Source organism: Salvelinus sp. IW2-2015, linkage group LG18 (assembly GCF_002910315.2).
Source record: "Salvelinus sp. IW2-2015 linkage group LG18, ASM291031v2, whole genome shotgun sequence".
NCBI lineage: Eukaryota > Metazoa > Chordata > Actinopteri > Salmoniformes > Salmonidae > Salvelinus > Salvelinus sp. IW2-2015.
Window position 1 is genome coordinate 68451647 of NC_036858.1, and position 15091 is coordinate 68466737.

General features: G+C 42.3%; 1 protein-coding gene across 1 annotated transcript in view; it reads right to left on the reverse strand.

Annotated features, from left to right (window-relative positions):
- Positions 1-523: 523 nt before the first annotated feature.
- LOC111977425 (piggyBac transposable element-derived protein 5-like) overlaps positions 524-15091 on the reverse strand; it is a 32320-nt gene continuing 17752 nt past the window's right edge. Inside the window, 7 exon segments of the mRNA XM_024006839.2 lie at positions 524-677; positions 680-717; positions 719-817; positions 2081-2186; positions 4311-4508; positions 7367-7547; positions 9540-9674. Of these exon segments, the coding sequence (XP_023862607.1) occupies positions 625-677; positions 680-717; positions 719-817; positions 2081-2186; positions 4311-4508; positions 7367-7547; positions 9540-9674 (810 nt within the window). The 3' untranslated portion in view covers positions 524-624.

A 15091-nucleotide genomic window follows, 5' to 3' on the forward strand; every position in this document is an offset into this window, starting at 1 on the left:
AGTGTGTGTGTGTGTGTGGTACGTGTGACGTGTGAGACGTGCAGTGTGTGTGTGTGTGTGGGTACGTGTGAGACGTGACAGTGTGTGTGTGTGGGTGTGTGGGTACGTGTGAGACGTGACAGTGTGTGTGTGTGGGGTACGTGTGAGACGTGACAGTGTGTGGTGTGTGTGTGTGGGTACGTGTGAGACGTGACAGTGTGTGTGTGTGTGGGTACGTGTGAGACGTGACAGTGTGTGTGGGTCGTGTGGAGGTGACAGTGTGTGTGTGTGTGTGTGTGGTGTGTGTGTGTGGACGTGTGAGACGTGACAGTGTGTGTGTGTGTGTGTGTGGGTACGTGTGAGACGTGACAGTGTGTGTGTGTGTGTGTGGGGTACGTGTGAGACGTGACAGTGTGTGTGTGTGTGTGTGTGGGTACGTGTGAGACGTGACAGTGGTGTGTGTGTGTGTGTGGGACGTGTGAGACGTGACAGTGTGTGTGTGTGTGTGTGGTACGTGTGAGACGTGACAGTGTGTGGTGTGTGTGTGGGTACGTGTGAGACGTGACAGTGTGTGTGTGTGTGTGGGTACGTGTGAGACGTGACAGTGTGTATGTGGGTGTATATTATAAAGATTACGTGGTCTCCTCACTGGGTGGGGGAGCAGTCATCTAAGTCCAGCAGCTCCCTCACCAGTCTCTTCCAAACTGCGCTCGGCTATAGCGCTTGACGTGGTAGCATCAGACATTTGTACAGGATATAGGCGTTGTTTATGGCGATGCTGATGGTCAGCCAGAACACCTGCTGCCACGTCTTGTTGGGCTTGTGGAAGATGAAATACCTGAAAGAAAAGACCAACCCTGAGTGGCTAACTGGGATCTTGACAAATTGGTCCTTTTTTAATATGTGTCAGATGTCCATCACATCCAGTTGATAATTGAAATTAGACAGAGTTACGACGGACGGAAGGGCACATAGACAGACAGCTGGGAGGATATCTTGTCTCCATGACTAGGTGAGAGGCATTGGTTAGTGGTGAGGAGGAGCGATATTCAGCTAAAGTTCTGGTTTCTGACTCTCCAGACGTAATCTGCAGTTCTCCACGCTCACATGTGTTGTCCTCTGAGGTACAGAACAACATCTAATTACTGTCCAATCTCCAAACTAATTGGAGGCAGAGAGAGGTTAGAGAGGGAGAGAAGTAAAGTGACATTCTCCCTGCTGTTGTGTGTGTGTGTGTGTTGGTGTGTGTGTGTGTGTGTTGTGTGTGTGTGTGGTGTGTGTGTGTGTGTGTGTGTGTGTGTGTGTGTGTGTGTGTGTGTGTGTGTGTGTGTGAATATGCCATCTATCACTCCTCTTGTCCCTTAATTGAAGGCTTCCGTCTTTGACCTGTTCTCCATTTGGGACATAGAAATGCACCATGCTGTGCATATCAGAAGATTGCTATATCATTAATGCGATTCCTGAAACATTTCCTTCTCCAGGTGTTGGACGATCGAATCTGGAGCACAGGGGGAAGTCAGCCTGACTCTCTGTCTAGCAGCACGGGGGGAGTCAGGCTGACTCTCTGTCTAGGCAAGCACGGGGGGGAGTCAGGCCTGACTCTCTGTCTAGCAGCACGGGGGGAGTCAGGCTGACTCTCTGTCTAGCAGCACGGGGGGAGTCAGGCTGACTCTCTGTCTAGCAGCACGGGGGGAGTCAGGCTGACTCTCTGTCTAGCCAGCACGGGGGGAGTCAGGCCTGGCTCTCTGTCTAGCAGCACGGGGGGAGTCACAGGCTGACTCTCTGTCTAGCAGCACGGGGGGAGTCAGGCTGACTCTCTGTCTAGCAGCACGGGGGGAGTCAGGCTGACTCTCTGTCTAGCAGTACGGGGGGAGTCAGGCTGGCTCTCTGTCTAGCAGCACGGGGGGAGTCCGGCTGGCTCTCTGTCTAGCAGCACGGGGGGAGTCAGGCTGGCTCTCTGTAAAGCAGCACGGGTTGGCCAGCCCTGTGCTATGATGATGAACATTCATATAGGCAAACACCTTTCTCCCATGGTGACAAATTAGTACAAATTACTACAATAGATCCAGTATGTCAACTAGTGGGCTAATTAGTGACTCACTTGCTGTACTTGTCGTCATACTTGCAGATGTAGCTGAGGTGTGCAGCGAAGGCCTCCACAGCCAGCGGACAGGGAATCTCACCACTTTTCCTCTTGATGATCACCCCTGGAACCCAACACATGACTCAGAGAAGGCTAATGGGAGCTGGAACCCAACACATGACTCAGAGAAGGCTAATGGGAGTGGGAATCAAATTTCACTGAGTTAAAAAAAGAAGTATTATGTAAACTGATGTTCAGACTCGGTGACAAAGTACAATACAAGTGACATTTGGGGCATAATATCTTAACAATTTTGATGGTTTCTCACTATAGCGCCAAAATAACCAATATATTCTGCAGAAAATACCTTGATCTGTAACAAGAAAAACAGGACTGAGTGCTTACTAGTGTAGCTAGGAGAAACGCATTTTTAAAAGTATCAACCCAATACCTAAAATAAACTGATTACAGGTGAAGCACCACATGAAAAATAGATGAACATGAGGAGTTAGTGTAATTACGGAGGTAGCTGCGAGGGAACAAGTCTAGTAGTCCCCTGGATCCCAATTGAACCATTAGCAGGCCTTTGATACGGTTACTGACTGAACCTCCATCTGTAGCTTCCATAAAAATCATCCTCAGGTAGTTTATGCTAATTACACTACAAATTGGAAAGTTACTGGAGGGTAATTTGAAAAATAAATGCGAGATCAGAGTAACCTCATTTCAGTCAGGAAACAATGGATTTTTTTCTTAACAGAATTTAAGAATATAATTTAGCAGCAGACTTGGTAAGGTCTCAATTTGGAAATATTTCTGACTCTCCCTCACCATTGCCTCAGCTTCAGTCGTTCACATGATTACTTCATTTCACAGCCATTTCACCAATGATACAGTGTTATATTTATTCAAAGGTCAGATGGCTTTCTCTGTAGCTATAATGAAATGCTATGACCTTGTCTCAGTATGTAAAAATTTAATAAAATGTATGCACTCTACTGTAAGTCGCTCTGGATAAGAGCGTCTGCTAAATGACTAAAATGTAAATGTAAAATGTAAATGACCACCACTTAACCATCCAAAGAAAAGAATGACTAGTATGTATAAGAAACGATTGGAGGGAAAACAGAAGGTTGGGGTGGGAGGGGGTTGTGTTTTGCTGTATTTTGGGTTTTTATATTATCAGTAGTGAGATAATTTGTACTGGATTAAGGGACAATGAAAAATACCTACATCCTCTCTAGGATTCATTCAGATTGGGTGGATTTTCCTCATTGAATACAACACTAATAATGCAGCTTTTGTTTATTTGCATGTTTTTATTTTATTTAACCTTGATTTAACTAGGCAAGTCAGTTAAGAACAAATTCTTATTTACAATGACGGCCTACACCGGCCAAACCCGGACGACGCTGGGCCAATTGTCCCTATGGAACTCCCAATCACGTCCGGTTGTGATACAGCCTGGAATCGAACTAGGGTCTGTAGTGATGCCTCTAGCACTGAGATGCAGTGCCTTAGACCGCTGCGCCACTCGGGAGTGGAAATATGAACTCTCCATCGATTCCACTCATCTACTCTGGATCCATGCTGTTTATCTATCCAGATATAATGCATTTTCTCACCTCTTATTTTACAAATGGGATGAAATGTGTCTGAGGTGAGAGACCTTTTCACATGCCACACAACAGGGATTTTCTCATTATCTCTGATCATCACTCCATCCTCATACAGGGAGAGAGAATGATGAGGTGTTTCATGACGGTTCCCCAGCAGTCTACAGGGTAGATTATGAGTGCATTAACACCTAGGAGTTACTTTGATCTGAGAAATCCACATCATGTCAATGGTGGGTGGTGACTCATTTTGTATCAGTCAGCCCTAAAGAGCTTCATAATGATGCTCCATTTCAGAACATTCTAGTGATGCAGTAGGTTGACATGATCAAAATAAGTAGAAACGTTTTGTTTTAAAATTGAAGGCAGTTCACCACAAATCTATGCCCATGATTGAACACAGTTTAAACATCCACCTAAACGCATCTGAATGAAAATGTATGAAAAAGAAAACGTTATTAATATTTTTATTTTTATTTTTTTATTTTACCGTTATTTTACCAGGTAAGTTGACTGAGAACACGTTCTCAATTGCAGCAACGACCTGGGGAATAGTTACAGGGGAGAGGAGGGGGATGAATGAGCCAATTGTAAACTATATATAACACTGGTTGCAGAGCGGGAGTACTCACCTTCCTTGGTAGGTGAATAGGCGTTGGTAAGGAAGCAGAAGTGTCCCTTGTTATACCAGCTGATGAGGGAGGTGTTGCCTCTCATCATGCTGCGGGACTGGCCTCTCTGCTGTGGGCTATCAGGGTTCACCAGCATGCACTGGGGCAGGCCGGTGCAGTCACTCTTCCTGGTGCTCAGCAGCCCACAGCAGTAGATCTCTGGCAGAGGACAAACACTCACCTTTAGACATTTGGGACACGTTCAGGATGGTACAACATACAAAAAGGATTTTCAGCTAAATGTTCCACCACACTGCTAAATTTACTTCTGTGTGCACAAAGTAATGTACTTGTGAGAGTTTTGATCCTGATGTGTGCTGAATATAACCCTCTTCTTTCCTATAACCCACCCTCCTGCTAAATGAGAGATGGCCCAGATTAGGCTGGACAAAGTTGAATTACTGTTTAACGGATGCCCCGCCTCACTTTTCCCCACACACCGGAAAAAGAAAAAGAAAAAAAAAAATCAGATATGTTATGTTTTGGCCAATATCATCTCTTTGTTTATAATGCACTGTCGCTCTCCCTTGAGGCTTTCCCAAGTTGATGCCCAAGAGACCAAGCAGCCTCAGACCACACGCTCAGATCATGTTCAAGCCTCGGATTGGACAGTGAAACACACACGCTCACACCTGCAGATGTTACATTTCTCTCTCATGCAGTCATGGCTGAAGCCAGCGCAAATTCCAACTATCTGTGTCCAGATTAAACGTGGGACGAATCCCATTATAAACAAATAGTTGTTTAAATGCATTGTTATTYCATCATTTTCAGATCTATTAGAAGGGAATAATAGACGAAACAAAGTAATTTCACCAATTAACTGGCCAGAGATCAGGGCATTCATCAGCAAAGACACAGTGCAAACTGATAGTATTTTGGACAACCAAATTGAACTCAAAATGATTAATGAATTGAAGTGTGTAAGCTGTATGGTGATTTGCGATTCATAACTTACATTTTACCGGTACGACCAGTAGTAGTAAACCAACTGATAACACCAAGACGGAATGCGTTTGAAYTGAAGATGCGCCGCGGAGAACAGCTAGCAAGTACATCGCCAGTGGCACGCACACACTTCGTACAGATCAGCAGGTGGGGCTTTTCGTGGCAGCCAGACGAGACAATCGAAGGAGAATGCGGTGAGCAAAGTTACTGGGCTCGAATTTAGTCACGCTCCGGAACCCAAACCGGCTACGCGATCACSACACGCAGGTTATAATATCAAAACAAACTCTGAACCAATTACATTAATTTGGGGACAGGTCGAAAAGCATTAAACATTTATGGCAATTTAGCTAGTTAGCTTGCACTTGCTAGCTAATTTGTCCTATTTAGCTAGCTTGCTGTTGCTAGCTAATTTGTTCTGGGATGTAAACATTAGGTTGTTATTTTACCTGAAATGCACAAGGTCCTCTACTCCAACAATTAATCCACACATAAAAACGGTCAACCGAATCGTTTCTAGTCATCTCTCCTCKTTCCAGGCTTTTTCATCGTTTAACTTATATGGTGATTGGCATCTAAACTTTCATAGTATTACCACGACAACCGGCAAAACAGTTCGTCTGTCAATCACCCACGTGGGTATAACCAATGAGGAGATGGCACGTGGGTACCTGCTTCTATAAACCAATGAGGAGATGGGAGAGGCAGGACTTGCAGCGCGATCTGCGTCAGAAATACGAATGACTTCTATTTTAGCTCTTGGCAACGCAGACTCTCGTTGGCGCGCGCGAGCAGTGTGAGTGCAATAATTGAATAACATATATTCCTAAATTTATTTTGTAACGCTTGCGGTGTAGTCAGGGTATTCTATATAGATTGATGCTTCTAATTGTGCATGTTATAAACAACATCATTTTTTTTATGATTAAGGGTTATACTCTATGGCTGGATTTATGTATTTTTTCCAATGCTACGTTAATTTTGCAGACCTAACTAGATTAACCCTCTTTCTACAAGGCCTACTAGTCTATGAGAGACCTAATCATATTTGTGTGAATATTTTGTTAACGCCTAGGCTATAGAGATGCATTCACGTAATTAACTCATTATGCAATAACATTTTAAATTTGATTACAATTATTTATTGTCAATCATTCTTGAATTTGTTAGGCTATACAATTAAGTAGATTAATGAACTGATAAAAAATAAAATTATGTATGAATGTATTATCATTTTTGAATATGATAGGATGTATAATAGAATGCAATATTCTATGTGAATAATGTTCATTACTGTTCATTTGTGTATTCATAATAATAATAATAATAATTGGAAAATCAGTCTGAAATTGAATATTTCGCCTATTGTTCATGTCCATATAGCCTAGGACAATGTTGTAAAGTACTGTTATTCCTTATCCAACTCATGAACAAATTAGATTTTTTTGTGATTTTTTTTGCTCGCTCGCCTCACTTTTCTGGGGGGAAAATCTGTTAAACAGTGAATCAATTTTGTCTGGCCTTACAGGTGCCCAGTCAGTGTTGAGATTGAGATCAGAGGATAAAGCCTAGAGGAGGGCACTGAGGACAGACTCTCCCTCTACCACCTCTTACTCAACAAGGGGTGAAAGAAAGACAATGGCATTTCAAATTTTTATGGAGTTTAAAATTATTCATATCTCACTAGGCTGTTGCTCTGTTCATTAACAGTAGGATMTACTGGTGCTCTCGGTTTCCAAAATAAGAATCAGGAGAATTTAATGTACGTCATCTTCACAGTTTACTGTATGGCCAGTTACGCAGCTTAGTGGGTGGTAGGCATGGAAGCAGAATACACACAATTTACATCTTGGTTCTCAGGGAAGTCTCAAGGTGAACTTCAATTGACAGTCTTCAATTTCAGTGCTACAGTAGCCGGAGGTCGTTTATGGTAATTAAAAACGACAGAGGATGAGCAGGAAGGAGATTACAGTACTGTAAAGAGAGAGAGAGGGAGTGAAAGAGAGGAAAGAGGTGGATGGAAAGAATGAGGAGTAAAGAGATAAATGGGATGAAAGATTAAGATCTACCCTGTTTCTCAAACTCCTGGTACAGGTTGAGGCTGGTGATGCTGGGCCCGGTGAAGATGATGCTGTTGCGGCCAGAGAGGTTCTGACACAGCTGCTTGGCCACCATACTGTGGAGCTGAGGCTTGTTCTTCAGGGTGGCCAACCCATCAGGACCCTGGCCCTCCTTCAGATGCACATAGATCTGGAAGAGAGACAGAGACAGTCAATACCACCACAATGTCATCAGGTATCCTAGCGTTTAAGAGCATTGGGCCAGTAAACAAAAGGTCGCTGGTTCGAATCCCTTGAGCCGACTAGGCAAAGAAATCTGTCGATATGACCTTGAGCAAGGCACTTAACCCTAATTGCTCCTCCTGTAAGTGGCTCTGGATAAAAGTGTCTGCTAAATGACTAAAATGTCAAATGTAAAATGTCATACACTGACATATACAAATGAATACATAATGATCTCAGGAATGGTCTGTGTAGTGGCTAGTGTTCCAATTAGCCACATTGATGTGGCTCCTATAATCTGAGTTGCTGGCTTAGCTCCATTGACTACCATTTACATTTAAATACTTCTGATCAGACAAGTTGATTGATACGCTAGTTCTCATCACACAATTAGTGACAATTAATACTTAACCCTGTAGTTTCTATTCGACAATAATACTAACCCTGTAGTTTTCTATTGACAATAATACTAACCCTGTAGTTTTCTATTGACAATAATACTAACCCTGTGTTTTCTATTGACAATAATACTAACCCTGTAGTTTTCTATTGACAATAATAACCAACCCTGTTGTTTTCTATTGACAATAATACTAACCCTGTTGTTTTCTATTGACAATAATACTAACCCTGTGTTTTCTATGACATAATACTAACCTGTAGTTTTCTATTGACAATAATACTAACCTGTAGTTTTCTATTGACAATATTACTAACCCTGTAGTTTTTCTATTGACAATAATACTAACCCTGTTGTTTTCTATTGACAATAATACTAACCCTGTGTTTTTCTATTGACCATAATACTAACCCTGTGTTTTTCTATTGACAATAATACTAACCCTGTAGTTTTCTATTGACAATAATACTAACCTGTTGTTTTCTATTGACATAATACTAACCCTGTAGTTTTCTATTGACAATAATACTAACCCTGTGCTATGACTTAACCCTGTTGTTTCTATTGACAATAATACTAACCCTGTTGTTTTCTATTGAAATAATACTACCCTGTTGTTTTCTATGACAATAATACTAACCTGTTAGTTTCTATTGACAATAATACTAATCTCTGTTGTTTCCATTGACAATAATATTAACCCTGTAGTTTCATTGCCAATAATACTAACCCTGTAGTTTCCCATTGACAATAATACTAACCCTGTAGTTTTCTCATTGACAATAATACTAACCCTGTAGTTTTTTCCATGACATTACTAAACCTGTGTTTCTATTGACAATAATACTAACCCTGTGTTTTCTATTGACAATAATACTAACCCTGAGTTTTCCATTGACAATAATACTAACCCTGTTGTTTTCTATTGACAATAATACTAACCCTGTTGTTTTCTATTGACAATAATACTTAACCCTGTAGTTTAAGTAAGAGAAAGCTACACAAAAAAAGGACATAATCGATTGATTCTTCTTCCCACCAACTGGGACACGGCCCGTGCATATCCATACATTCTCATGTCTTCCTGGATCTGTTTGAGGCATGGGGCAGCAGTCATTTGGCGTATCATACTCCCACCAAGAACAGAGAGCAATTATACTAAGTGGACTGGCGCCTTCTCCTGGGAATCAGTAATAAAACATTTGTTTCTGGAGACTGATTGAGGCACTGGATGGTCCCACATCAGTCATCCAATCACAGTTTGTCTGGATCTCTCAGCTGTGTCTGAGTGAGGGGGAAGGGCATGGTCTGATTGTCCTGTCCTGCAGTGTTGGTGTCCTCTACAGTCTAGACCAATTGCAACTAGTCTTGTGAAAGCCCCAGTGTGGTTGTACTGGGCGTAATTGAAGGTGGACAGTCTGTCACAAATCTGGGCTAGCTCCCAGATATAAGAGTAGAAAACCAAGAGGCTGCAGTCCCTCCCTCCCCTCATTCTTCCTCCACTGCTCTCGCCATCTCCCTTTCTTCTTTCATGCGCCCACACGCACGCACACACAGTACCTGACAGATGAAACCAGTGGATGTGCACTGGCGGACCCACAGACTGAACTTCCTCTTTTTCCTCTTCCTCAGCTCTCTCTCCGTACATGTGGTGATGAACACCGGGTCCTCGTCAATAAGGGGCTCATGGAGCACCTTTGGGACAGAGGGAAAGCATCAGTATTACGTCATGGAGTACCTTTGGGACAGCATCACCTCACCAACATGTCAATCTTTCCCCTAGCAGTTTGTACAGTTCATATTCAAAGGCATCCTCAAGTTTATTAGTCGTACAGTATGTCCAGGATACACATGGTATACATCGTCCAACGAAATGCTTACTTGCAGGTTCCTTCTGGACAATGCAACAACAAACATAAAGTAAACCTCTCCTTCAGCCAAGAGCAGGTGTATAGCCAGGGATGTCTCCTTCAGCCAAGAGCAGGTGTATAACCAGGGATGTCTCCTTCAGCCAAGAGCAGGTATATAGCCAGGGATGTCTCCTTCAGCAAGAGCAGGTGATATAGCCAGGGATGTCTCCTTCAGCCAAGAGCAGGTATATAGCCAGGGATGTCTCCTTCAGCCAAGAGCAGGTGTATAGCCAGGGATGTCTCCTTCAGCCAAGAGCAGGTGTATAACCAGGGATGTCTCCTTCAGCCAAGAGCAGGTGTATAACCAGGGATGTCTCCTTCAGCCAAGAGCAGGTGTATAACCAGGGATGTCTCCTTCAGCCAAGAGCAGGTGTATAACCAGGGATGTGGGGGTACTGAACCATTAAATGCCTGAGGGTGGCAGCATGGTAGCTGTTGCTGACTGATCGTACTCTATGTGTGTGGACTACAGACAAAAGCTAGGGAGCATCTTAACATCCTACTGTTAATGAAACAGTGTGTCTAACCCCTCTATCTGTCTGGCTGGCTTTCTAGTCTGCAGAATGTCAAGTTGGCTGGACGGCCCCGGCATGCGTTGCCACAGTGATTTTGCACCAGACCAAGGAGCCACAACGAGGCACAGGTGGTGTTTGTTTTGCCCAGAACAGAACAGGCCATATTGAGTACTGTAGATGTGCTGCCTGCTACATCTCTGTTAACTCACACCTCCTACCACTGGGGAGACACACAGACACACGGCAGGCCGCCTGACTGAGGAAGTACCGAAAAATGGTTTCTAGGTCTGCAGGAGAACCTGAACTGATCAGGGAGCAGGTATTTCAGACATGTATTGAGCACTGTAGAGAAGGCATGATGTGACTGGTTGTTCCAGGTTGTTTTCCCCCTATATTGATTTGTTTTGTTGATGCAATGTCACGTTGGTGATAGAAACACCTGGATCCTTTACATGGAGTCAAATAGGTCAATAAGACACAGAGACATGGTGACAGTTGACCAGAGGAATTTGTTATAAGCACTGTGTTTGAGATATTAATTATTCAGTTGGAAACAAACAGCAGCTGTTGATAGTTATCTACAGGTCTCCCTCATTAAACAGATCTTGAGCATCAAAAGGATTCACAAAAGGATTTTCTAAATTATTCAGTTATTCCTACATGGGTGAAATCAGTCACAAATCTGTGTATTGTCTGACTTTTCACTGCTGCCTGAAATATGACAGTATGGCTATAGACCTGTCCTTAAGACCCTGTGCTCTACTGATATTACTACCATCTGTTAATGCTCTGTTAGTCTTTGTCCTGTGGAGYATGGATGTGTATCAAACCCATTTCTCAACCCCAATGACTTCATCTCAGTGGAGGCCATGACAAAGATGAATTCTATCTGTCTGACAGCTACTGCATTAGCTAAGATAGGTGGCATTCTGAGAGCCGTGACCTACCTGAGAGAGACACACAGTGTCTGAGAAGACAGAGATGGAAACAAAAAGGTACACCTTCTATTTGCCAGACGTGCTAGATCTCTAAACAGAGGTGTTTGTGTTGTGTATGTTAATGAGAGAGAGTAGCATTGGACAGCTACCTAAGCAGAATTGTTAGTGCCACAAAGCTCAGCAATTTGAATGTAATTTCCAAAGAACCCCTGCTATGCCAGAGATGCACTGGAAGGCTTTGACATGCACCTTTTATTTCGTCTTAAAGTAGAAACTTCACTTAATGAGCTGTCTAAAAGGGGGAAGAAAAAACATTTCTATAAAGGCTTGTGTTATTCTCATTATAACAGGCAGAGGCGGAAGGAGGTAGGCTTCACAGACAGAAAAAAACAGTACATGGAACATTTTGGTAGACACTTTTTCTTGGCCACAGCCAGGGAAAAGGCATTCATTATTCAGACAGAACATCCATCCCCAGGCTGTGCTGATCAGAGCCCCAGACAGAGGCAGCCCAATCAGAGACAGGATATCACCAACCCCCCACTGTGGAGCTATGGAGGGCATATTTCACCTCATACCTCTACAGCTACTGGACTCAGTGATATAAATGTCCCTGGAACTCAGCAGTAAGTGCAGATAATAAAGTGGATGTCTGGGTGAAAGTATTTGCATTGGAAAATGATGAGGGTTTTGAACAATGCCTGCTGGTTTTTACAGAGATATATATATATATATATATATATATATATATATATATAGAGAGAGAGAGAGAGAGAGAGAGAGAGAGAGAGGGGAGGGAGACAGGGGGAGAGAGAGAGAACAAGGAAACCAGATGTGCTATGCTATGCTCTGACTGAGTGGGTCTGCCTCATTTCCATCTAGACTCCTAGGAGTAGAGTGGAGGGGATCAGAGAGGAGTGGAGGGAAGTAGAGTGGAGGGGAGCAGAACAGAGGGGATTGAAGTTGAGGGGAGCGGAGGAGAAGGAAGGTGCCCAGTCAACACTCCTTTCCTCCCCTGTCAGCTCTGGGAGGCAGCAGCGTGCTGATTTGATCCGCCATGTTTGACAGGGAATTGACATGCCATGCGGAACGCCTGATGGTCACCAGGGAACACGCTGAGGCAAACTGTCAGCCTCCTGTACACTATGTATATAGTTGAGAGTACACTACACCTTGACTGACACTTTGGGCACATCCCAGAGTTATTCAATTTAGAACATTTGAACAGGCATTTCAAATAAGACAATGCAGCCTTATTATTGCCTTACTAAAATGTTATATTGGTTGTTGTATTGTTTGTTATATTGTTGTACTGGTTGTTATATTGGCTGTTATATTGGTTCTTATTTTGGTTGTTACAGTGCCTTCGGAAAGTATTCAGACCCCTTTACATTTTCCACATTTTGTTACATTACAGCCTTATTCTAAAATGGGTTAAAAAAAAATCCCCCCCAAAAATCACAGCAATCTACACAAAATACCCAATAATGACAAAGCGAAAACAGTTTAAATTTTTGCAAATGCATAAAAAATAAATAACAGAAATACCTTATTTACATAAGTATTCAGACCTTTTGCTATGAGACTCGAAATTGAGCTTGGATGCATCCTGTTTCCATTGATCATCCTTGAGATGTTTCTAKCACTTGATTAGAGTCCACCAGTAGTAAACTCAATTGATTGGACATGATTTGGTAAGGCACACACCTGTCAATATAAGGTCCCACGGGTGACAGTGCATGTCTGAGCAYAAATCAAGCCATGAGGTGGAAGGAATTGTGTCGAGGCACAGATCTGGGGAAGGGTACGTAAAAATGTCTGCAGCATTGAAGGTCCCATCGAACACAGTGGCCTCCATCATTCTTAAATGGAAGAAGTTTGGAACCACCAAGACTCTTCCTAGTGCTGGCCGCCCAGCCAAACTGAGCAATCGGGGGAGAAGGGCCTTGGTCAGGGAGGTGATTGTCATTCTGATAGAGCTCCAGAGTTCCTGCAGCACTCCATCAATCAAGCCTTTATGGAAGAGTGGCCAGACGGAAGCCACTCCTCAGTAAAAGGCACATGATAGTCCACTTGGAGTTTGTCAGAAGGCACCTAAAGGAGTCAGACCATGAGAAACAAGCTTCTCTGGTCTGATGAAACCAAGATTGATCTCTTTGGCCTGAAAGCCAAGCATCACGTCTGGCGGAAACCTAGCACCATCCCTACGATGAAGCATGGTGTTGGCAGCATCATGCTGTGGGGATGTTTTTCAGCGGCAGCGACTGGGAGACTAGTCAGGATTGAGGGAAGATGAGTGGAGCAAAGTACCGAGAGATCCTTGATGAAAACCTACTCCAGAGTGCTCAGGACCTCAGARTGAGGCGAAGGTTCACTTTCCAACAGGACAACAACCCTAAGCACACAGCCAAGACAACACAGGAGTGGCTTCGGGACAAGTCTCTGAATGTCCTTGAGTGGCCCAGCCAGAGCCTGGACTTGAACCCAATTGAACATCTCTGGAGAGACCTGAAKATAGCTGTGCAGCAACACTCCCCATCCAACCTGACAGAGCTTGAGAGGATCTGCAGAGAAGAATGGGAGAAACTCCCCAAATACAGGTGTGCCCAAGAAGACTTGAGGCTGTGAATCGCTGCCAAAGGTGCTACAACAAAGTACTGAGTAAAGGGTCTGAATACTTCTGTAAATGTGATATTTACAATTTTTGGGGGGGTGGGGTTTTGAAAAAAAATCTAAACATCTGTTTTTGCTTTGTCATTATAAGTATTGTGTGCAGATTGATGAGGGGAAAAACTATGTAATCCATTTTAGAATAAGGCTGTAACATATCAAAATGTTTWAAAAAATCAAGGGATCTGAATACTTTCCGAATGCACTGTATATTGTTATATTGGTTGTGATATTGCTATATTAGTTGTATTGGTTATATTAGTTGTTATATTGGTTGTAATATTGTTGTATTGGTTATATTAGTTATTATATTGGTTGTTAAATTGTTGTATTGGTTATATTAGTTGTTATATTGGTTGTTAAATTGTTATATTGTTTGTTGTATTGGTTGTAATATTGTTAAATTGGTTGTGATATTGGCTGTGATATTGGTCATTATCTTGTTATATTGGTTGTTGCATTGGCTGTTATTGGTATATTGGTTGTGATATTGGTTTATTGGTTGTTATGTTGGTTGTTATACGGGTTGTAATATTTTATTTTGGCTGTTATATTGGTATATTCGTTGTGATATTGGTCGTTATCTTGTTATATTGGTTGTTATATTGGTATATTTGTTGTGATATTGGTCGTTATCTTGTTATATTGGTTGTAATATTGTTGTATTGGTTGTTGTATTGGTTGTAATATTGGTTGTAATATTGTTATAAGTTGTATTGGTTGTTATATTGTTATATTGGTTGTAATATTGTTGTATTGGTTGTAATATTGTTGTATTGGTTGTTGTATTGGTTGTTATATTGCCTTTTATAGTGTTATATTGGTTGTAATATTGTTATATGTTGTATTGGTTGTTGTATTGGTTGTTGTGTTGGTTGTTGTATTGGTATATTGGTTGTTGTATTGGTTGTTGTGTTGTTGTATTGGTTGTAATATTGTTATATTGGTTGTTATATGTTGTATTGGTTGTTGTGTTGGTTGTAATATTGTTATATTGGTTGTTGTGTTGGTTGTTGTATTGGTTGTAATATTGTTATATTGGTTGTTGTATTGGTTGTTGTATTGGTTGTTGTATTGTT